Genomic DNA, 22,757 nt, shown 5'->3' on the forward strand with positions numbered 1-22,757 from the left:
AGATGTTTCAAAACGCCCTTTAACAACCTGTAACCGAGGAGTGACGGATTCTGTTTTCAGACTTAAGCTAAACTTTTACTTATTTGCATGGAGTTGCTCAAATTTACTTTTTAGTTTTGAGTGTTTGAAAGATGTCAGGAAAAGGCCAGAAATAGCGCAGGCTAGGCCGCTGGGACGAGCTGTTGTTTACAGACAGTGACAGGGATGAAGGACCTCTGTGCTCTGGTGTTGGGCCTTAAGCCTCAGGGGTGTGTTCGCACTGCTTCTGGATGCTACAGCAGACACACACACACACACACACACACACACACACACACACACACACACACACACACGCTTGCAGACTGGCAAAACTATGTGCATGGTATCCTCGGTTGCCTTATCTTCATTACTCACATTTACAGGAGTCTTTTCTGTCTTTAACAGCACTTAATATGCTGACTGTGCAACCAACTGTGTTAATTCAGTCCAAGCTAAAAAGATCCAAAGCCTTATGATTTAACTTTGTGCGTAAAACATGCAAAACAACACACCGTCTATGTAAGCAACTGACCTCGATGCTGGGATCAACCATAGCTATTACTGTTACGTCAACCAGTGAAAAACTGCAACGAAATAAGTACAAAGTAATATTGACAAATTCTGTTTAATATTGTATGATACTCTTATCTTAAAATACAGTCTTTTCTGAGGTAGACTATTACAGTTCAAGAACATAATCATTTGTTTTTGTTTTTTTAAACAGACATCAAAAAAGACATGAAATAAATACTTTCATGTACAATATGCCGCAAAAATGAGGTAGAAATGGTTACAGAAAATGTACAATAACCAAGAACAAAGTTACTGTGAAAACAGATCCAAATGTACACAATAAAAGCTTGTTTTGTTGGACAAACTGTGAGAAGTACAGGGGACAGGCAATCAAAAGGTTTTTTAAATTTATGTAATTACCAAATGAATTATCGCTTGCAGTTCCAGCACAACGCTGATGGGCCAGGGGTTGTTCTGCTAGTTGGAAAAAGTGTTTTTTTGAATTTCCAAGAGGGCAATCAGTTTAGTCAGTGGGGGCTGTATGGCATGACTGAAGCTACCAACTGGAAATGGAGGTCTGCACTGTGCTATAGGGTTGCTGGACATCAATCAGACCCCTTCCACTCCAGAGGAATCGGTATAAGGAGAGGGGAAGGGGGTGGGGAGAAGATGCAACGCCACATGGCCACTGGGTTTTGTGGCCAGGGGGCAATCCAATCTAATGAGATTGCATCGGGGAGTGAGAAAACCAGAAAAAAAAGAAAAAGAGTGATGAGGGCGGGAGAGGCGGAGAGAGGAGAAGGACGGTAGGAAATATTACATCATTCTGTTTATACCTCCTCAGGACCATGGCAACAGTCTAATGCACACAACCTCTGCTGCTGCTGCAGACAAAAGACGGGTTTTTCCCACTTATTAGAACAACCACAGAGCTGCTGGGAAAGGGGAGATTGCTTTGGATTGTCTACATATGTAATATGTACACATCAGCTGTGAATTTTCATACTTTGGGATTTGTTAAAAGCTACACATACTTCTCAAAACTCGTCTTTTTGGATGGCATCTTGTGCTTTGTCGTAGGTGATTGTGTGTGTTTATTGTATTTACAGTTTCAAGTGATGTTACGCAGCAGTGAAATCATAAAGCAGACATGCATATGCAGGATGTGTAAACACTAGATATCACAGATTTTTGCAAGCAGTTTGTCCAACAAAAAAGGAATATTTTCTGTATTCTACATAGCATTTCTTCAACACAATCATCACTTCACCATAAACTACAATAAAAATAAAGGTTAAAAGAACAGGGAAAAAAATGTATATATTCATATATAATAATACATGGATTTATGGCATCAAAAATCCTTTGAAATACCTGAATTACATTCAATGTTACTCTTTGTAGCAGATTCAAGTTTCTCTCCCGAGGTAAAAGCCTCGTTGAAGTGGGTACTACAAGACCGTCAGGTTTCCCCTCGCACCTTTATCTCACGCTCCGCCACTCTCTACTAAGACCCTACGATTACATACATTCTTTATTTCATATTTCTGAGGTAAAATTCTTCCTGAGCATTTCAAACATGACTACATACTACAAAAAAAAAAAAAAAGCAGTAAGTGAAATCGAAAAAACAGACATGCTGAAGGAGAAGCTGGATGTGCAGGTGGATTAATGTGGCTCTAATTGAAGATTTCGAGGGAAACTGGACTTAAGGCGGAATGTGAATAATACAAAATTAAGTATGTGATCTTTAACATGACAGGAAATAAAAGATGCAGAATAGTAAGGAGAAGCTGCTGTTTCATGATTTGGTAACAAGCTGTCAACATCAATACACCGATGTGAAGAACCAGCCCATTTGGAGAAATTTGAGACTACTGCTGCTTTTGTATTTGGTTTAACAAGTTTTTTTGGTCAAAACTGGTTTGCTGAAATGTTGCAGATCCCAAGCCCTTTGCACTGAATGATTAGTGGCAATTCAATGAGTAAATCAACATTTGGAAAGCATGGAAGTGGACTGGTAATAAATAGGATCCTGAGAGTAGCAGCCAAAGGGGAGGGGGGGAGGGATTTTCCAAACCCTGATTATCCATAAGCTTGGACCGCTTCACCTTGCAACAAATAATTGATTTTGTCCTGGACCCAGGCTAATCAGGATCTCTGAGTCATAAAACAGCTATCTGATTTTCCCATTGGCCAAACTACTAATACACTTAAACAAGCCCCATCCTTATTTTCTTTGGGAAAAACAAAATATTGCGGGTATTTACAGCAAAACAAAAACAGCACATCATTGCATGCTTCTGCCAGTGAAACAACCTTGTCATCTCTCCCATGTTTGTGAGCTTCTCTGGCTCTTTTGGCTGAATAATCTGTAATTACAAAAAACAAAAACATTCCAAAGGCTTTCTATGCCGATGCAGAGACAGGGTCATAATGCAGTCCGAGTACTGTGACTGGCTGCTTTCTCAGTGGCTATACATCTTGCTCCACTCTACACAAGTGTCCAGTTCCTTTGCGGTGGTGTGTGGCCGCACCTTGCAGAAGGCATTCTCGAAGTCTGTAAAGTCGGGGGGTTTGCTGGACGTGGTGAGGCCGTGCATGGCTCCATTTGAGGAGGATGCTGACGAGAGCACCTGCTGGCTGAGCTGCAGCAGCTCCCGCACAGTGAAGCCCTCCGTGCGCTGCAGCACACCGTTCAGCTCCCTCTCGCTCAGGCTGAAGCCCTGGGGCGACAGCGCCTGCAGCAGCACCTCTCTGCGCAGAGCCACATCTGGTAGGCCGACGTGGTATCGCTTAGAAAAGCTCCGATGGACAGCATCTTGCAGCAGATCTGGCCTTCCAGTGGCGCATACGAGAATCACCAGACCTGTGGTCCCCACCTGAGCTTTCTCCAGGGTGCTCAGCAGTACCTGCCTCAGGCCCTCCTCTTCCATGGCTTCCACCTGACTAAGTAGCACAACTGAGGGTTGCCGTGCCCCCGCCACCTGCAACAGAGACCCCAGAATGTGTTCTGCCTCAGGCTTCCCTTTAGAGGCCAGCATGGTTCCACTCAAACGGTAGAAGGAGGCCCCTAACTGCGAAGCCAGTGAGCGAGTCAGTGTCGTCTTACCCCCTCCTCTGGGGCCGAACAGCAGGACGGCTCTTGGTGGCTGCACCACTGGACTTGGCCTCAACACGGGCCACATCAGGTCCTCCTCCAGGGCAGCTTTGACATGTGTGAGTCCAGCCAGCTCACCCCAGCCCAATGCGGGGATGCAGTCCAATAACTCCCCATTGATGAGGTCTAACAGTCGCGGGTCTGGACTCTTCATAGCCTCAGCAGTTGGAGCACATAATGGAGGGTGTTTGACAGCCTGGGAATGCTGCTGCTGCTGCTGGGTGAATCCCTGTTCTGTCATGCCATTCTCTCCCGTCATGCCTGTTGGAGGGCTGTACTGCCCTGCCGCCCCAAACTGAGGAGACACCAAGGGCTGAGAGGAGGGCTTACTGGGTTTGAAGGTCTGAGGGTCTGTGCTGCCTGAACTACTGAAGCCATTTCCATGGCAATCCATTTTATCATTCACACTGTAGGGTGAGCTTCCCCCAGCCTTCACAGGGTCATAGCTGTATTTCCTGTACCGCGACCGGTCCCCACTCTCATCATCTTCAACACCCATCTCAAAAGCTTTTCTTTTCAATGTCCCTCCAGATTCAGATGTCCCAAGGCTCGTGCTCTGGTAACTATAGCTGCCTCCTACCACAGTGGGCCTTGAGGGAACAGGAGTAGGGGCCGGTAGACCTGAGGGGAGGTAAGTCGAAGAAGGGTGGCTGTAGCCAGGAGCAAGGCTGGTCTGAGGAGGGTATGTGCTGGGGGGGTAGTTGTAGACTGGCGTGGCAGGGCTATAGCTGGGCACAAGAGTGGGAGTGGATTGGAGAGTGTGGAGAGAGGCAGGGGGAAGTGCTGCGTTGGGTTGCGGACAAAAACCTGAGGAAAGATAGGTGCCATTGTAGCGAGAGGGGTACTCAGTGGACCCACTGCAGGAGCTGCTACCACTGTAACCTGAGTCTGAAAGGTTACTGTTCAATACTGACACGCTGCCAATCCCCGGAGGGCCCGTGGACGTGGCTGCAGTCTTGGGCCCCGAATGGCCGTCATGGCCTCCAGGAGGCCCCAGGGGATAGGCTTCAGTGCTGTGCGTCAGTGGCCAAGGCTCCAGCTCAGTCTTTTGGTTATTTAGGCTCCCAAAGGCCCCAGACTCTGGATAGGTGCCCACAGCAGAAGGCCGGTCATATGGCGAGTCCAGCACGCCGGCATACTTCTCAGCATAGCGCTTCAACAAGTTGGAGGCTGTAAGGGCAGAGATGTCGTCATTGGCCCAGGCGTAGTTGTAGGAGCTGCGGCTACGGCCAGAGTAAAATTCTGACTTGTGGGCCGGAGAGGAGGTGGTGGAGGAGACGTCCAGGTGCTGCTCAGGCCACTGGCTGAGGGGCTGGGCATGCTCTGGGTTCCAGTGCATCTTTAACAGGCCTGATAGAAACAAAACAAAAAAAACAGTAAAAAGAACAAGTTATATTTTTCCTCTAAGTAGACTTGCATCAGAAAAATCATTACACTTTAAATTTAGACAGGAAAGCCAGAAGTGTGCACTTTATTGGTCATCATATAAGTTCATCTATGGCCATGTTTTTCTCCACAATATGCGTTTACATGGGTGCAGTAACAGCAAGACTTTCCATGATCTTAACCATGGTTTTATTTATTTATTTATTTATATTTAAAACACACAAAGAAAGTGTCAGAATGCCTAAAATTCAGTTTTTCATTTTAATTTGTAATTTGTGGGCAAACCGGGGGGGAAAGCTGATCAGTGGGTTGGATGTGTTGTTCGCACTTTCCCAGATTATGTTGGCGTAGCGATAAGATCCCTCTACTATTGCCTGTACTGCTAGCATCTGCAGATCTCCCAGAGGAGCTATTGTTATCTCCCTGTGCATGTTGCTCTGAATGCCTGCTCTCTTCGCCCTGCCCCCCCACGTACCACCCACCAATCCACCCACCCACCGTACACCAGAGCTCCAAAGGCCCAGTGGCCGGCTGGACACGGGGAGGGGAGAAATGAACAAGGGTGTGTGTGTGTGTGTGTGTGTGGACAGTGGTGTGGAGAGAGTGAGAAAGAAAGCAAGAAAGAAAGGGGGGTGGGTGGGTTTGGAAATGCAGCATAGTGTGCTATTCATCAGCACAGTCTCCTATGGAACATTGGGAAAGTGGAATGCCTGTTCCTCTGGCTGACTTCAGCAGTGGTCGTGGTCTAATTGATCATCGCTGAGTTAACAGGACAGAGATGAGCAAGAAAAATCTGTTTTTCATGTTTCCCCTCATGCGACGGATGTAATTAACAATGTTTAAAAGCTGGTTTAAAAAAAACAAAATCACAATCTTATAATTATAGGATTGTTCATTTCATGAAGAGTGCTGCATCTTGCTGAGGCACTAGCTTGACATTCCACACATAGCTTGGCATTACTGAACTGTCATGATTTACCCCAAGGTGAGGACTACGTCAGTCACAAACCGGGAGGTAAAAGGGAATATGGCGAAAGTCATCATTGCTGCCGTCTCTGCCTTTCCTTCAGCGGACGCCTGATGATTCATTATTCATGGCTGTCTGTGTGTGTGGAGCCAGGACTCTTATTGCCATTTAAATCAAAGCTCAATATCCACAGTCCAAGATTAGAAGCTGCTGCTCTCTTGGTCTCTAGCTCACTCCCAAACTTTGGCCTCTCTCCTTACCCAATTTCCAAACCTCCGCGTGTGTGTTTTCAGATTACGCCTGTTTATTCAGTCAGATGAGACCGGCAGACCAGATGGCCATTGGATTATCATGTCCTTCATATTCAAATGCACTGCCTTAAGTTCTCAATGGCCAAACCAGTTCAAGCGCTTCCCTAAGCTTCACCCAACCCACAGAGCCTCACACCCACGGCCGCAAGATGTACAAGAACAGTCTTGCACTGTGTTCACTTCTATTTTTAAAAACATGCTGAAGACATTGGCTTGTCCAAACCCAGATGACCACTTTTTTTTTTTTTTGGTCTGACTTGCAGGTCTTTGTCCAGGCTGCAGAAACCATATACATGTCCTGCAGGCCCTTCCCATCTGCAGCCCAACCAGTTTGTGAGCAGCCCCAATAATGGGGCCTGTGTGTGACAGAGATGGATGAGAGCCCAGGGGAGCTCATAAAACCTGCAGTGGGAGGGAGGGATGGTAAAGGCAGGGATGGAGGCAGGGAGGGGAAAGAGTGGACAGCAGGCACTTCGTCCTTTCTAAGCAGACTTGCGCAGACATTAGAGGACTCAGTGAGGCGGGCTAACTGCTGTCCTCTCCATCATTAGAGTAGTTCTAATACAGGATGGTACACTACCCCGCTGACCGGAGTAATGACCAGCTGCCCGTAACTGAAAAACCAATTCACTGTTAAATCTGAGCGTTATTATAATTCTTCCACAGAGCGATGCGAGTGATCATTCACCCCTGATGAAAACAGCGGGGTTGCTGAGCAGTTTAGCGTCCCATGCAATTAGATCTTTCCCAGTGCTGGACTGTGGTTTTAGTAGTAGGAGTAGTAGCACTCCACAATGAACTGAGCGAGCGCTAATCTACACTTCTGCTTAAATCAGAGCCATCGCGCAGATTAATTCACTGGAGGGACGGGAAGAAACCTAAGATTAGAAGTAGGAAATCAGGACAATGTGGACATACTGTGGATAGCAGTGCAATCATTAGATTAACTTCAATACATGCTTTAATGCGATGCTGGGTTGTGACATAGAAGCATTAGCGCTGCTAATGCAATCACTAAATGTTGTAATCCATTTGCAAGTAACACTGATGAGCTGATATTTTTATTTATGCGCCACCATCCCCTGAACTCCGTCTCATATAAAAGACGACTTTTATGATTTGAATATTGTTTACAAATATGAATCCAATACAATCGAAGCTTTTCTTCATGCTAACAATACAAAGTAAAGCTCCTCTGTGATCTAAATATAAAGTGTGTAATGTTTTCTCTTTCATCACTTACGCTGTTAAATTTAAAGTGAATAAAAATCACTTGCAGTGACCAAGTTCAATATACACAGATAATGGCATGGCTCTTCTGTTGACCGAGTGCGACTGAGTGTGGGGAGGTTGATAAGAACCTTCTGTGTATGCGTATAAAACTTCCCACTGTTTGTGTGTGTTCTTGGCCCCAGGAGAGACAGATGTTCTGACCGCCTTACTGTCTGTGCGGCCATTGTGGCGGACGACCATCCAGCAGACGTGCGCGGATCGGACAATCCAGTTGGCCCTGAGACAAAGCCTAAAGGATCCTATTGTCAGGGCCCTGTCTAATTATGGAAATCTTATTAATCTATTCAGCAGCAGTCTACTGACAGCTTTTGTGTCAGCCTGGGATTTATTGAGGAACTTGTGTGAGCTGCATCCCATTGTAGGAGTGTGTGTGATGAAGACAGTGGCACAGCTCACTTCAGCAGAGACCAGCTTTCCTTTGAGGAGGCCCTAAAATTAAAATTAGACTACTTATGCCAAATGGGGGAGCGTGTGGGGAGTGCTGTGATTTCTGCCCTCAAATGCTCAGATCTGCCACCTGCAAAGTCACAGAGTCTCCTGTTGACTGGCTGAAACTGAAGTAGCTCGTGGCCCATAAAGGCTGGTATCGCTCTCGACTGCGTTGTGGTTTCCTATAAAATAAGTATCAGTGAGTGAGGTGAAACCTTATCTTGGCTGGAAGCCCCGAGACGGAGGGCTCCAGTGCCATTTCACAGCTCCCCTGAGGTTGCTGCTCCCCCCCTCTTCTCCATTCCCGGCACTTTTGTTTTCCCGGCCTCGAGGAACAAAACGGACACGGATGCAACAAGCCTTCTGGGACTCTGGGCTATTAAACCGCGCCGAGTGCGAAGAGGCCGCTTGTAAACAAGAGAGCTTTGGATCAATTTAATCTGGGATATATTCAGAGTTCAGCTCCACCCCATCCACAGACCAGAAAATAAATACATCTACACAACACCAAAGTTAATGCATTTGTTACATTGTTTCTAATATTTTATTTATTAACAAGAAAAGCTAAGCTGACAGAAATGATTGCTTAAATAAACTTAAAATTTGCAGTCTTGGAAATATAAAGAGTTACCCTCCAAGTCTGGCCAGCTATTCTACCTGAAAGTAAACATGAAAAAGTAGACTTGATGCCTAAAACAAAATTCTTTCAATACCTATGAACAAAAAGTTGCAGAGAGCACAGTGTCAAATTGTTCTGAGAATGCTTCTCCGGCTGTTGTGGCAGTGTGTCAGGAATTCAATTGAGACAACTTCTCAGAAAACAGCCACTTCAAAAAGGGAGAAGAAAAAAAAGCTTAAAAGGGGCGCAGTCACACAAAGCACCGCACACCGATATTGCAAAAGGGGAATGAAAGTGGAGGTGAATGAAAGGGCAAAGTGTGACGGGCGTTGTGTTTGTGCTGATAAATCACAAAGTTGATGTTCCAATGACCGCATCAGTTGGGACGTGTTCAGCGAGCACAACCTGATCGATGAGTTATTGGACAAAACTCACGCTTGGCACTTATACATATGTAAGACAGACTTTTTCCCTTTTTCGTCTGAAATCTTTAAACACAACTGCTCGTTTTCAAAACCCAACGCACTGCTTTGAATAGGAAATCTCCCAAATGATCATCAGTTTAGCACGCAAACCACGAAGCAACTGAAAATCTCTTGTGTATGTATGTTATCTTGATTTGCTGTTTCAAGCCCTTGAAGTCCTCTGCTCTCAAGTTCACTATGATTTATGATACTAATATCAAGCAGGGCATTCTTTCTAGGCTGTATGCTGCTGCATGCTACCGGTGTGTCGTAAAAACACCAATCGGAGACACCGGCCACATTTCACAGCCTAGCTGGTGGACAGAGTAGAAAATTGTCTCTGGACGTTTTCACACTTCGGTATGAAATACACATTTTATCAGCCCCTTGCACAGTTCAGACCTGAAGACGGTGATAAAGATAATAAATTCCTGCCATAAATTTTGGATTATTTCGTACGACACTCGTGTTACACCGTGTCGAGTCACCCTGTGCATTATTACCCCACAGTCGCAGAGGAGCCTCTGTGATTGTGTGGGGTATTGCCAAAACGCCGTTAGAGGTCGGCTCTTCAGACCCTCGTCAACCCACGTTAAAACGGGGATAATGCGCACCCGACCAGCGGGGATCATCATATATCAGGCATGCATAATTGGAGATTGCTGAGGAAAATTATTACAAATTTAATTCTCAGTCGCAGGCCTGCTATCACTCAAATGAAACACAATCCCGCGCTAGGCCTCTCGCTGCATCTGGCTCATCTGCTCCCTCTTCATGTCCCTAAAAAGATGTAATAACAGAAGAGTGCGGGAGCTCTGTTGGGGAGTTTTCACACCTGCTGCCCAGAGCGCGAGCAGACGCAGCTCTTTTCAAAGACGCCTCACCAGTACACTCCCAGGAGGACAGAGCCCATCTCCTGCAGTGGCATTGAGGGATGTCCTCTGTGTGTTTTTTGTGTGTATGTGTGTCTCTATCTCTATACTTTCATCTTTCTGTGGATAGAGCTATCTGCACTCCATGCATCAGAATGACAGTTTGACTACTCCTTTTTTGTTTCACCCTCCTCTGGGATTGTTCCAGGCCAGCTGTCAGAAGAGTTTTTGTCAGCGTGTGAAGCTAATATTACTTCATGAGAGGATAAGGACAAAATGACCAAAGTGTGTGCGGCTTTTTAAACTTAATGATACAATTTTAATACCTTTGTAATGCCATGTAACTAGGATAAGTGAAAAAAATAAATATCGATTCAAAATAAAACAAAAGGGTAAATTAGAGGCAGATTAATGTTCTGTGACATTAAAAGTTGCTATTTTAAGCAGAGTGGATGGAGGTGGAGCAGCGGCCAAACTACCTGATGGCATTTTGCTAAACATTGATTAATTGACAAACGTGTTTAGAATTGCTAATGAGAGTGCAGCAAAATGCAAAGTCCTGCCTGAGAGCGAGCGCGCTCATTTTGCGCTGCTTTTCTCAGCACTCTTCAAAACTAGAAAGCCTCCAGAATAATTGCTGGATGCGTCACTTCATGCTCGTAATTTTAGAAACAACTCCCCCATCCCCCGTGCCTGCTAATGCACGTCCACAAATGGCAGCGGTCCGTCGACCCCCCACCCGCCTTCCCTTCAAGAAGGAAAAAAACAAAAAACAAAACAAAAACAAAACAAAAAACAAAACAAAAACAAAAAAAAACAGGGTCCCTATTTTCTGTGACTACAGGCTGGCTTTAGGTCATTGTGTCCACTAATATATCAAAGAACAGCTGTCCTAAGGCTCTGTGATGACCAATCACCCCTTCCATCTGTCTCACCCACCCAATCTCTCTCTTGCTCCATCTCCTCCTCTTCAGCTCTGTCTTTTCCCTCCAATCTCCTATCTGTGTTTCTCCGCTTCTCCACCTCCCTTATTCCCCCACATTCCCACTGAGCATCTTGCATCCCCCCCTCTTTTCTGTCTAAATCCCTTGGTCCCTCTGTGCTCTGAGCTTATACTCGCGGCACATGGACAGCTTTGGGATTTGTTGTTTTCTGTTGGTACACACACACAAATTAGAGAAAGCTCGAGTGACATTCCACAGCCTCTCTTCTTTCTAGCAGAGCGTTTTCTGGACACTAGACTACAAACACCTACAAACACTCGAGACACGACAATTAAAGTATGTTATTTCTCAAGTGTAGTAATTTACTAATTAGCTCTGCTGGTGTGGAAGACGTGTCACATTGTCGAGCTCTGAATTCTGCTGCCTCAGGAATCCAGTTCAGCGCTGCCACCCGAATGAGCCTCACCACCCTGCTTCTTAATTGGACCCTTAATGGGAGCGGAGGTCTCCTTAATGAGCTGATAAACCCGTAGAGAGACAAACCGCAGAGCCCGTGAACTCACAGGGCCTGGGTTCCTAACCTTCTTTTCTTGTGGACGTAGACGCAAACGCACACAAACACGCACGCACACACTCTGGTGGCTAATTGGAACACATTCACACCCAAACTAATGATCCTAGCACTTATTCGCACACACTTTAGGCTGTGTGTTTACTCAAGGGCCTCACAGACCTCCTTCTACTGCACCACTCATACCACTCTGCCTACAATAGAGATACGTGCTGGCACGGCCCTCCAACCTCCTCCTTCAGGAGCCGGGATGAGATCTAGTCTTTTTTCCTCCATACAAAAACGCTCCATGACTTGCCGGAGTCATTCACAAAGACACTCACACAAAACACAAAAACAGAGCAAGAGAGAGAAAGGAGAGGGGTCAGTCAGAGGAGAGAGCTATAAAAACTGGCAGATCTGGGCTCTTGTGTGTAGTCGCTCTGGGAGTGTGTGTTTGTATAAATGTGTGTGCGCATGCATTCTGTTTTAAAAGAAAAGGTACTGCTACACCAGCAGGGGCCCCCAGCAACAAGAGTTAGGGCACTCTTGGGTTGGCGGCCTGGGACTGATTTAAGAGTGTGTTTGAAGTGCAGATTACAGATTCTTTGCACCAAATCCCTCCAGGAGTATCCATGGCCCCTGGAATCTCTCTCAGGTTTCTCCGCAGGTCCGGCCATAGCTGCTCACCCCAGCTTGAAGTATTCTGGACTGGCCGGAGACGGGGACAAGGGCTGAACAGGCTAATATAGAATCAGACACTCAGACACCGAATAATTATGACATCTTATTCATTAAGTCGAAGTGGTTCTGATTCCCCCCTCTTTAAACTGTGTGTCGGTGTACCTGTCCTAAGCACATGTCACCTTGTTTGTGTTCATACAAGGGGACTTGTCTCAGAACAGAAATGCCAACAGCAGGAGTCAGAAGTAGCACTGGGAAGCAGGAATGCTCCACATTCCCACAAAGGGGATTCCAACATGGAAGTGAGAGTCTTCACATGCACTGCACATACTCAGCGTCCTTATCTAAAAGACAGTACGCCGAGACATCACAATCAAGCACAGGGGCATATTTGTGTGTCACGCTTGGTCTGAGAATAAACGGCAAAGCCTACCGAACACTGCTGCACATGCTCATACAATCCTCTGTGTGAACTTTGCATGCACAAATACTAGCAGGCCGCTCTAAAATGAGCTCGCCGCTGCAGAAACACTGCAGAACAGAAATGCACCACACATGAAAACCCATCAAGCTGTTGATCTGAGAAGATGAAAAGAAGCACTGTGTGTCCTGATCACAACAGCAAACCACACACAGAGGCCCACAAAGCCTAGAACATAATGTACCGGAAGAGTCCTATGAAGGACCAACAGTGTGTCATCTCCGAAGGCATGCTTACTATTCCACCATCACTTTGTGACATTCTTAGACTCGCTGTCCATTTCAGCAGCGCCGAGTATAACTAGTGAGTGTGGACCCGCAGGTTGCAGGGAACTAAAGGAGTAACCTGCGAAACAGGCCTTTCAAATGCACGGCCAAACTCGGTCTAATTAGGGTCTGAACTATAAACAGCGTTTAATCAAAAAAATAAAAAAATTCTGGGAGCTGGCAATAATTCATCCACGAGCCACTTGTGAACGGACCGGTTTCAAAACAAAAACGAGAGGTCAGCTACTTATTTGGGCATTTAGAGGGTGAAATCCACCAAAAGCAAACAAACAGCTATGGTTACTGTCAAACATCTGCTCGTGATGCTTTAATCAAACTCTGTTTTCCAGTTTGAATTCACACGCCCACGCGCTCGCCTACACTGCGACCGAAGCCACATCTAAAAACACAATCAAAAGTTCCTACAAACCATTTTTAAGTAATACTTTTTAAATTGACCTTTCCATGTGATTTCTCCTCCTTTTCTTGTAACTGTCAAGCCAATAATGTTCCTTTGAGGCCATTTAAAGAGATGGGAAAAAGGCGCTCGAGGCCGAGGCCACGGAGGCAGCCCCATGCTGGCCGGCAAACAATGCCGTTTCGGAGAGCCGGAGCACTGGACTCTGACTCAAATGAAACCTGGTGGGAGGGTGCAAAGGGGGAGACGAACACTGGACATGTTAGTTATTAGATCAGCATTGAAGGGAGAATAGAGAGAGGGGAGGAGGAAAAAGCAGAGAAGGCAGGAGGCCGTGTGTGCATGTGCGTGTGTGTGTGTAAGTAAAATGACACTTTGAGGACTGAAGGGTTTCTGTAGCTTAAACCATCAGCCCTCCAACCTCTTCCTCTCCCCATCTGTGTCTTCCGTCTGCTGATGAAACATTCACACAGGGCCAGTGCCCGGGGTTTAGCATTTCCACAACGCACGTCAAGCAGGAAAGGGAAAAAAAGCCCAACACGTTTCTGATTGCACGATCAACTGTCAATTCTTCCTCTCTGTTTGCAAACTACATGAACACGATGTTCGCTCCTGTGTATTTTTGGAACGGAGACTCATTGATTAAGGCAAAGTCCAAGTGAGGGAATGAGGCCGTTTGGTGTGCAGAGCAGATAGAGAGAAGGGTATAGTGTACTCACTATAAGGGACAATAGGACTCAGCATTCTGTGGAGCTGGTCTCAATAAGGAGGAAGGCTGTTTTGTGAATGCCAGCTAAGGTTAGTGCCCGTCCGGCTGTAGTCCATCACTGGCATGAGGTTGCACTGACAACAGAACAGCCCTGAGAGAGCGAGAGAGAGAGAAAAAGAGGTGAGGGAGTTACTGGCTGCTGCACTGTGTGGACACTCAAACGTCAACCAACACTTGCAAGGCGAGCTCACAAGCCAACACGCATCCAAACACAAGATTGAACCGGAATTTGATGGAATTATTGACCAACCCAAGAGCCCGATCAGCATAACAAGAACAGAATTCAAACTGATATAAACACAAACACACACACGCACTCAGTCTACCAAACTGAGGCGCACAAGGGCGTTCATTATAGGCAGGCATTAAGCTGATTGTGAGGCTGCATCCAGCCTCTAAAGAGGGCTTTCTAAATCTGCCTCACAAAAAGACTCATGCATACCATTGCTCTGTGCACTGGGGCAATAAAGACTGCATTCTTAGGACACAGAGCACTTTTGGAGCCGTACTAACAAAATGCAGGGGAAAGATATAGCCAAAGTTCCAGCTTTCCAGCTGTCCAAACACGTCAGCTTCAGCTGTAAAATGATTTAAAATGTATTTTTAATGTGGAAATCTAAATATAACCAGCTGTTGTTTTTGTCTACTTTCAAAGATAAAGCACATTAAATTACACCAAGTCTCTATTTAGGTTGAAAAGTCAAGTTGTGAAAGAAATTTTGATCACTCACCAACTCAAATCAGCTTAACCTTCTAGTTTTTATTATGCTTTTCTCATCTGGAGCACCTCTCTGAAAAAGCCGTGCAAATAAAATATTTCCATGAAAGTTTTTTCATTGAGCCTTTGGGGTCATTAATGCTTTCTGTGAAAACCACAGAATCTACATTTATAAGTCAAATATTAAAAGTCATAAATTACATAATCTCAGATATGTAAACCAAGTCTTAAACAACCGTTTTATTTAATGCTCTGTTAATACTTTTGGCAGCAGTCTGTTTGCTTTAAAACAAACCTATTAAATACAGATTTATATTCATAAATGTACTGTTCACATAGAAGAGAAATTACGCAATGACCACAAGGCTATCTGTGGACACCAACAGGCTGCACGTACAACACAGTATCAGACTACAAACCCACTATGCTCCTACTGACAGTCAACTTTTACCACTCAGCCCAGAATAACATGCACACTACAGCAGCAAACCACAGTTCCCACTTAAAGCAAACACTGCCCTGCATCAGCACAGGTCAGAGCGAGGCTGAAGGGAGAAGGCAGAGAAAGCTGAGTTTTCTCAAGGAAATGTCTCATGGTCCTTGGCCAAACAGGAGAGCTGTTTCAACACGCTCAGTTCCCGTCTTCCTCCAACTTCAGCCCGGCCAAGTCAAACAGCAGGGATAGCAGCGGGCTATGACAGCAGATAAACACATAGATGCAGAGAAGACAAGCAGTCTTACCTATTCATGCCTGCATGTCCTCCATCAGATCTGAAAGCGCTAGGATAATCCCTGGAGCAGACCAGACCTGCATGTGCACTGCTATGCTTTTTTCCCCACATATGGGACACAATTCGTCTCTCTCTCTCCCTCCCTCTCTCCCCCCCCCTACCTCTCCCCCCCCCCCCCCCCCCCCCCCCCCTCCCTCTCTCTCTCTCCCCCCCTCCCTCCCTCTTTCTCTCCCTCGTCAGTGACAGAGCGAGCGCTCAGCTCCCCTCCCCCATGGATCTCCCATCCCCCTCCCCTCCTTCTCACTCTTTATGCTAAAAGTATTTAAGTAGGAAGAGAGATAGAGAATAAGGGGAGTGCAGCAGGGAGGGTGGGGGACTGACCAATCATCCTCTGAAGGAGGGCGAGCGTGAAGGTGCTCGCTTATAATGAAACCTGGACGCGGAGGACAGCGGAGAGTTTTTATTTGGAGGGAAATGCCCAGGGTAAGTTTGGTTTGACATAGGAGGATTAAGAAAGCTCAACAGCGGTCAAATTGCAGTGAAAACACACCGAGGAGCGAGCTCTTATTTCTTCACTGGCTGACTGAAACAGACACTTGACAACTGATCCTTGAAAAATGATATTCATCGCTTATTACTAATTAAGAAAGTATTTCTCAAAAGCAGAATAATGCATCTTAGCCTGGTATGAGTGTATTATTATTATTTTCTATTTTTCAGCCAAGCTCCGAAAAAACAAAAACAAAAAAAGCAAAAATGCCTTCCAAAAATTCCTAAGCTGCCACACCCACACAACATCTTGTATGTAACACGAGGAAGACAATGTGGTTCAGCAAGCAGCCAGCTTGGAGGTATTTACTGATCAACTGCCACATTAGCCATACACCCACATCCCAGAAGACTTGTCTCCACAAAGCCCTGATGCATGACCATCACACCATACTTCACCATTCAGCACATCGTCACAGATAAGGTGACCTCGTGAACAAAGGTTCAGCTGAGTAGAGCCAGAAACAGAAATAGCTCAATAAACTTTGACCTTAGTATAACAGATTGGATTTATTATGGACAAATTAATGCAAGACTACAGCTGGAAACATCTGTCGAGCAACAGTCGCCACCGATACAAGCAATAAAAGCAATAAGCAGATCTCTACACATCTCCTGCACTGTTGTAGTTTATTTCTTTTATGTTTGCGTTGCTTAACCCCTTAGCAGTCCTATTAGTCCCCTAAACCATCCAATGTCCCGTGGGCGGTACGTCCGACTGCTAACAGTTTAAAGGTCTTTAATTTATAAATGCAGGTTACACGGTTGATTGATAGATGTGCATCTTAAATGGAGGTTTAGCGTTTGTGAGAAAGAGCCAAAAGGAAGAACAAATTTATTAGATCGCCACCGATTTTAAGGTTTGTGCCACAGCTGCACTAAATTAACAGTACTGGTAAATTACCAGACTCATTTTAAATGTTCCGGTAATTGTTAATCCACCAGTACATACAAGCTAAGGTAAATATAGTTACTGTTGTTAGCATGAATTTTCACATTCACTGTTTAAAATAAATAAATAAATAAATAAAAAATACAGTAAAGCACATTTTTTGATTAAGATACCAATTTAAATGTATTGCATATATTGCATTACTGCAGTTTAGCTAAAATGTGAGTATGAAAACATACATTCAGTTTGTTATTTGCCTAATAAACAAGTTTTCTAAAGATTTCTAAAATGTGTTTGTTATGACAGGTGGCCCAATACATTTTTTATATGCACATCAGAAGATATATGTGGGGTTTTCTTGTTTTTGTTTGGGGGTTTTTCCCTTCTTAAATTATATTATATAAATTGGTTTAAAGGTTTAAAAAGTTAAAGAACTAAATCAAATAGAAAGAAGGCATTACTGACTGAAAAGGTGTAGGCTGAAGATTAGAGCAGAACTTTTACAGCTAATTTTCTAAATGCTTTTTTTTAAACCCTTTTAATTAATAGATTTAAACAAAACAAAGACCAAATAAATGAAAACTAAAACAATTAACAAAAACTAATCTTTCAAATATAGAGCAATAATCATACTTCAGTCTTATATTCACCACTAATTTTTAAACCTTTTCAACATTTGAATAGTGAACTACAGTCTTAGAATAGAATAGAATAGAATAGAATAGAATAGAATAGAATAAGCCTTTAATTATCCCTCAAGGGGAAATTTGGTTGTAACAGCAGCCAAAAAGACAAATATACAAACAAACAGTACAGAACAGAAACATACACAATTTTTCTTACATATTTACATTAAGGACAATGGTTACTATAAACAGAGAGTACTGTACAGTTATTAAATTAAATAAAAATAATTACAGGTAAGAGGCAAACCAGGTTGTAGTGCAAATTGGTTAATTAACTAACTTATTGCAGTTACAGCATTGATGTAAACATCTATGTTTGTTGGGAGCAGTTCTGATTGTACAGTCTGACAGCTGCAGGGAGGAAGGACCTGCGGAAACGCTCCTTCATGCATCGAGGATGCAGCAGTCTGTCACTGAAGCAGCTCTGCAGTTCAGCAACATTTACATGCATGGGGGGGAGACTCTGTCCAGCAGAGATGTTATTTTGGCCAGAGTCCTTCTGTCTCCCACCACCTGCACTGGGTCCAGGGTGCATCCCAGAACAGAGCTGGCCTTCCTGATGAGTTTATCCAACCTCTTCCTCTCAGCTGCCGATAAACTGCTGCTCCAACATACCACACTGTAAAAAATGACAGATGCCACCACAGAGTCATAGAATTAATTGTCCCTTTATAACAATTGAAATGTCTGATTAACAAAGACTACTGAGAAATACAATTAAGTGCAATATTACTTCCAAAAAAAACATTGGGCCATAACAAGTCAGTGTTCTGCTGGAAAAAGTTACATCCTAGCCTTCTGACACATATACTAACCAGACAATTTACAGATCTAAGGATCCCGATAAAGAACCCAATGCCTTAACCCTTCATCAGACCCCTCCCAGATTCCAGTCCGCCAACCATGCAACCCACTGGACATGCCACAATAGGTCAGGTCTGCTTTGATGACGATAAGGCAGGTGGATTAATGTCGTGGTAGACATGAAAAATATGTTCCACTAATGATGGTTTCAAAAGCACATTCTACTAATGAGCAGACATGATAAACAGTTTAGATACCCAGTCGCTTCATCTTTTTTGTAATCAAACATTATTGCAGTTGGACCGCATCTGAGGGGAAGTTGTAAAAAGCATAATCCACTACAATAAAGGCAGCAAAGGTCAACACAAAAACTGCAAGAAAAGAGTAGCTCAGCCTCCTAACTCCCAAATCAGCCCAGCATCTGGGGGCAAGATGCACCAGAAGAAGTGGCCCAATACACAGAAGTCCTACTTGGCACAGGACGCAAAAATCTGTTGCCATTGTCCTGCTTCCAGACACCAGAGTAAACCGCAGAGGTCTTTTGTGTACACCCCAATGTAGTGAAACCTGTGTAAAAGTAGGCAGATGGTTTTCATGTTGTGGCTGAGAAGTGAATATTCCAGTCACTTGTAGCAGAACCAGATGGACTGCTTATAAGTAGCATCAAGGGAGCTACTAAGTAAGTAAAGTTGCACAGGTTGGTCTTAAGCTTCAGTGTCCACAACCTCAAAAGCACAATCCACTTCTGTCCTTATCCTGGACCAAGATACATCCAAGTGATCAGCTCACTTCAAATGCATAGCAGACCTGTCACATCATGAAGAGCTCTGAAAGACATCACCAAAATCTTAAACTGAATACGAAATATCACAGAGAGCCAATGAAAACAGGACAGAACTGGTGTCACATGGAGTCTTTTAGCGGGCCGGGTGAAAAGCCTCGCAGCAGCACTCTGGACAGCTTTTAAGCAATCAAGGAACAACAAAATGTTACAATCGAGCCATGTCAAAAATAAATAATGATAATTCCCATTTCAGAACAAGATGATAAAAGCATTATAAGACAACGAACATGTTTATCGAAGGTGAACTGATCCAAATCAATGCCCAGATTTCTGACCGTTAGCAGAACTGAAGATGAAACAGGGCCGAGAAAAGGACTGGTGTGACAATAATGACCGTTTTAAGATTTCTGATGCGTGTTTGATTAGTTATCTGTTACTCCAATGTTTCGGGTTTTTTTGCTCATGGTCAGGTGGCGTTTCATTTACTCACCTCTCAGACACACACACACAGCTGCTGGGCTGTTTTTAGCACCACACTGAGGGCCACACGGCCCAGTCATCTCCTCTTGTTACATGCAGCCACTGCTCCACTCAAGCTTCAGCACTACACATGTTACAGCATGCCACTCTCGCACACACAGCGCGCACCAAAAATATTCATATAGAAATTAGCAGACACAGTCGGTGGGCAGGCTGAAAATAGAGAGGGACACTGAGATCACGTTAGGCGCGCATGGACTTTATCATACGACGGCATTAGAGAAAGTGTTTGCCCAGAGGAGGGTGGGTGTAATAATTTATACTGTACTGATCCTATTATAGCTCATTATGTTGTCAAGTGATATAACCGTTTACCACTGGTGAATAATTGCAGTTGATAAAAAATATTCTGATGTTCCCATTTTGCTCCCCGAGTTTAATATTTAAAGCTTAGACAAAAAGAAATATGAGAAAACCCACATATCAATAAATCCCTCATTGTTAATAAAAACATTAGAGAAAAAAAAACTCTCCATTATTAACTTTTACAAACAAACTTTTTGGTTAATGTTGACATTTTTCCCCCTCAGCCCATCTGGTCATTTGTGTTGCCATGTTCCTCGTTAGGCCGACTTCTATTAAAATCATCACGTTGTCAGGGCCTCAGAGTCGTTTTATTGTGTACGGTGTTAAAACCGTACTGGCCTCATTTGAACCATGTGGTTTGAGCTTTTTTAGGAGATGCTCCAGTGGTCAGTGACATGACTTAAATTGGAATGCAGTGCAATGAACCCATAGGAGGAAACACAGCAACTCATTAGAGGGGTTACAAAACTTACCACACCCAGGGAGACCCATTTCAGAACCACAATTAGACTCCTTGATTTTTTCCCTAATATGGGATCCTTAAAAGATCTGGTAATGGTGTCTTTGTGGGGGAGGGCATTAGGTAAGGGTACGGTTGAGTAGGGACGTTGAAAGCAGACAACTGGCGCTCCCTCTATCATACTATTGCCTTATTAGTGCTGAGGCAGCAGTGTGTGGACACAGGCAGCATGCTGAGTCCAGCGCTACCACAGCACAAAGACTTCAGGGCCCCAGGACTTGAAGCAAGCCAAAAAACTGAAACACCGACAGAGTAACAATGAAACAGAGCAGGCATTATCTGCACAGACCACTTCCCCTGGCACAGAAGAGTTTGGCAGGTGCCTCTCTGCCACAAACATGCGTTGATACACGACAACACACCTGTGACCGTGTTGGCTCTCCAAATTTCTCTGAAGACTTTCTGCACAGGAGACAGTAAAGAACATGGGTTACTGTCGGGGCTCGGAGGACTCGTCGAAGCCCAGTGGTTGAAGGTTAATGGAAAGATATGAGAGGAAGACAAAAGAGCTGTGGCGGATGAAATTACTCCTGAATGGACAAAGGGTACAGGTCAACACGCTAGTGTTTGACCTCATACGCCAGCTCAACACCTCCATTCAGCAGGTTGTTCACCCCGATGATGAACTGTGGGAGCAGGTCAGCCTTTTTACATTGAGCCGAACCGTTGAATCAGGCTTATATTTAATTTGGTTAAATGAAAATCTGCATGCAGAGCAGCCCCGCAGGGTGATTAGCTAAGCAACATGTCACACTTATCAGCTGCATGGACAGAAATCAGCATTTGACACAAAGTCAGTCAAAGTTGCAGTTTCACTGCGAGCATGCAGCAGGTGAGACATCCATCACTCCTTCACACCTAACGCCTCAAAGCCGACATGATCAACAAATTATGTGGAATGAGTACTTTCAGCCACTCACCTTACATTACATTAAACAATGTAAAAAAACCAAAACATACTGGTGTTAATATCAGTAACAGTTACAGGTCACGTCTTTCTTTTTCTGGCTATTGCTGACCCAAACATGACAGGCAGCTTCAACATGTCAGTAATTACTCGTTGAATAACCTCTTTAAGAATTGCATCACTCAACTCGATTCTTAAAACATGTTTTTCCACTGTTATTGAGAAAATTCAACAAATTTCAGATAAAGCTGAATTCAAAGTTCTTCACCATTTCAAAGACCTACCTACACTGACCCCCATGAAGATCACACCAATGTTACGTTTTCAATGCGCTGAGGTATTCAGAAAATCTGACATATTGTCAGTTGGCAATTACTTTCCCACTAGCGTTAATACACAGTCTATAAATGACATTACTAACACTGCAAACAAGCACTAAAGTAAAAGCTAAAGAGGAGCGTGCCTCAGGTGGGTGTGAAAACATTTCAAAAATCCCCTGTGAGCCAAAAGTTTAACTTTTTTTTTCTCTGCATGATGTCATTGTCATTAGAGCCAGGATATCTCTAACATAGCACAAAGACCCCACCCACCTACACTCTGAGCCATCTGTTTGCAAGGGGGAGCCAATCAAAAGAAAGCTGACATAAAGGGCTGGTGGCCTTAAAAAGAACCAAACCTGCTTTTTTTTCCAGACACAGAATGAACCGAGCAGCTGCAAAACAAAGCAGTGTAAAAGATAAACTAGGATTATTTTTGAACTGTGAAACTCATAAAGCTACTCCGAGAAATGATCACATCCTTTTTTCGGGGAACTGAACAAACAAAGAAAACACATACTAGAGTATTCTCTTCCCCGTTTCTATTTTAAAGCATATATTATCATCATTTCCTGTATTCTTCTTCCTGTGGCAGAATTTTAAAGCTGAGAGAGGCTTGTTTGTTTGAGGAAACCAACAAGAGTTTTTCCAGATACTTTGCAAACGTACATACATATCCTGAGGAGTGTGTATGACAAATGTAGGTGCTTTAAGTATCTACAAATCATCCAAATGTGCATGCGTTTGTGTAGCGATAATCACTTCCAGGCTTACAAAGCTGGCCAATATCATTTCATTAGGGCAGAGGAGCGAGTGCTGAGACTTTGGCTGAGATTAGGGTGGACAGAGAAACTCT

At 44.2% G+C, this 22,757-nt stretch overlaps 1 protein-coding gene across 2 annotated transcripts; it reads right to left on the minus strand.

Moving 5' to 3' along the window:
• Positions 1-627: 627 nt before the first annotated feature.
• fignl2 (fidgetin like 2) lies at positions 628-15,733 on the minus strand. Of its 2 annotated transcripts, XM_005914824.2 has the most exons (3): positions 15,607-15,731; positions 14,098-14,238; positions 628-5,044 (listed from the first exon to the last, which is right to left on the minus strand). In XM_005914824.2, exons 2-3 carry the CDS (start codon positions 14,120-14,122, stop codon positions 3,003-3,005), a joined length of 2,067 nt encoding a protein of 688 aa, XP_005914886.1. In that variant the 5' UTR covers positions 14,123-14,238; positions 15,607-15,731; the 3' UTR covers positions 628-3,002. The 2 variants fall into 2 exon arrangements, with proteins under 2 accessions (XP_005914886.1, XP_005914887.1); XM_005914825.1 differs by lacking the exon at positions 14,098-14,238 and having other exon boundaries at positions 15,607-15,733.
• Between the last annotated feature and the right edge of the window lie 7,024 nt (positions 15,734-22,757).

Source organism: Haplochromis burtoni, unplaced genomic scaffold (assembly GCF_018398535.1).
Source record: "Haplochromis burtoni strain Fernald_Lab_line unplaced genomic scaffold, NCSU_Asbu1 Contig_9, whole genome shotgun sequence".
NCBI lineage: Eukaryota > Metazoa > Chordata > Actinopteri > Cichliformes > Cichlidae > Haplochromis > Haplochromis burtoni.

What these genes read in the sequence shown, in the direction of transcription:
- fignl2 (XM_005914824.2), bottom strand. Translation starts at nt 14,122, where the DNA reads ATGCTGAGTCCTATTGTCCCTTATA. An exon ending in GAGTCCTATTGTCCCTTATA is followed by an intron (nt 5,045 to 14,097) that starts GTGAGTACACTA and finishes TGTTTCTATCAG; the next exon opens with GCCTGTTAAAGATGCACTGG.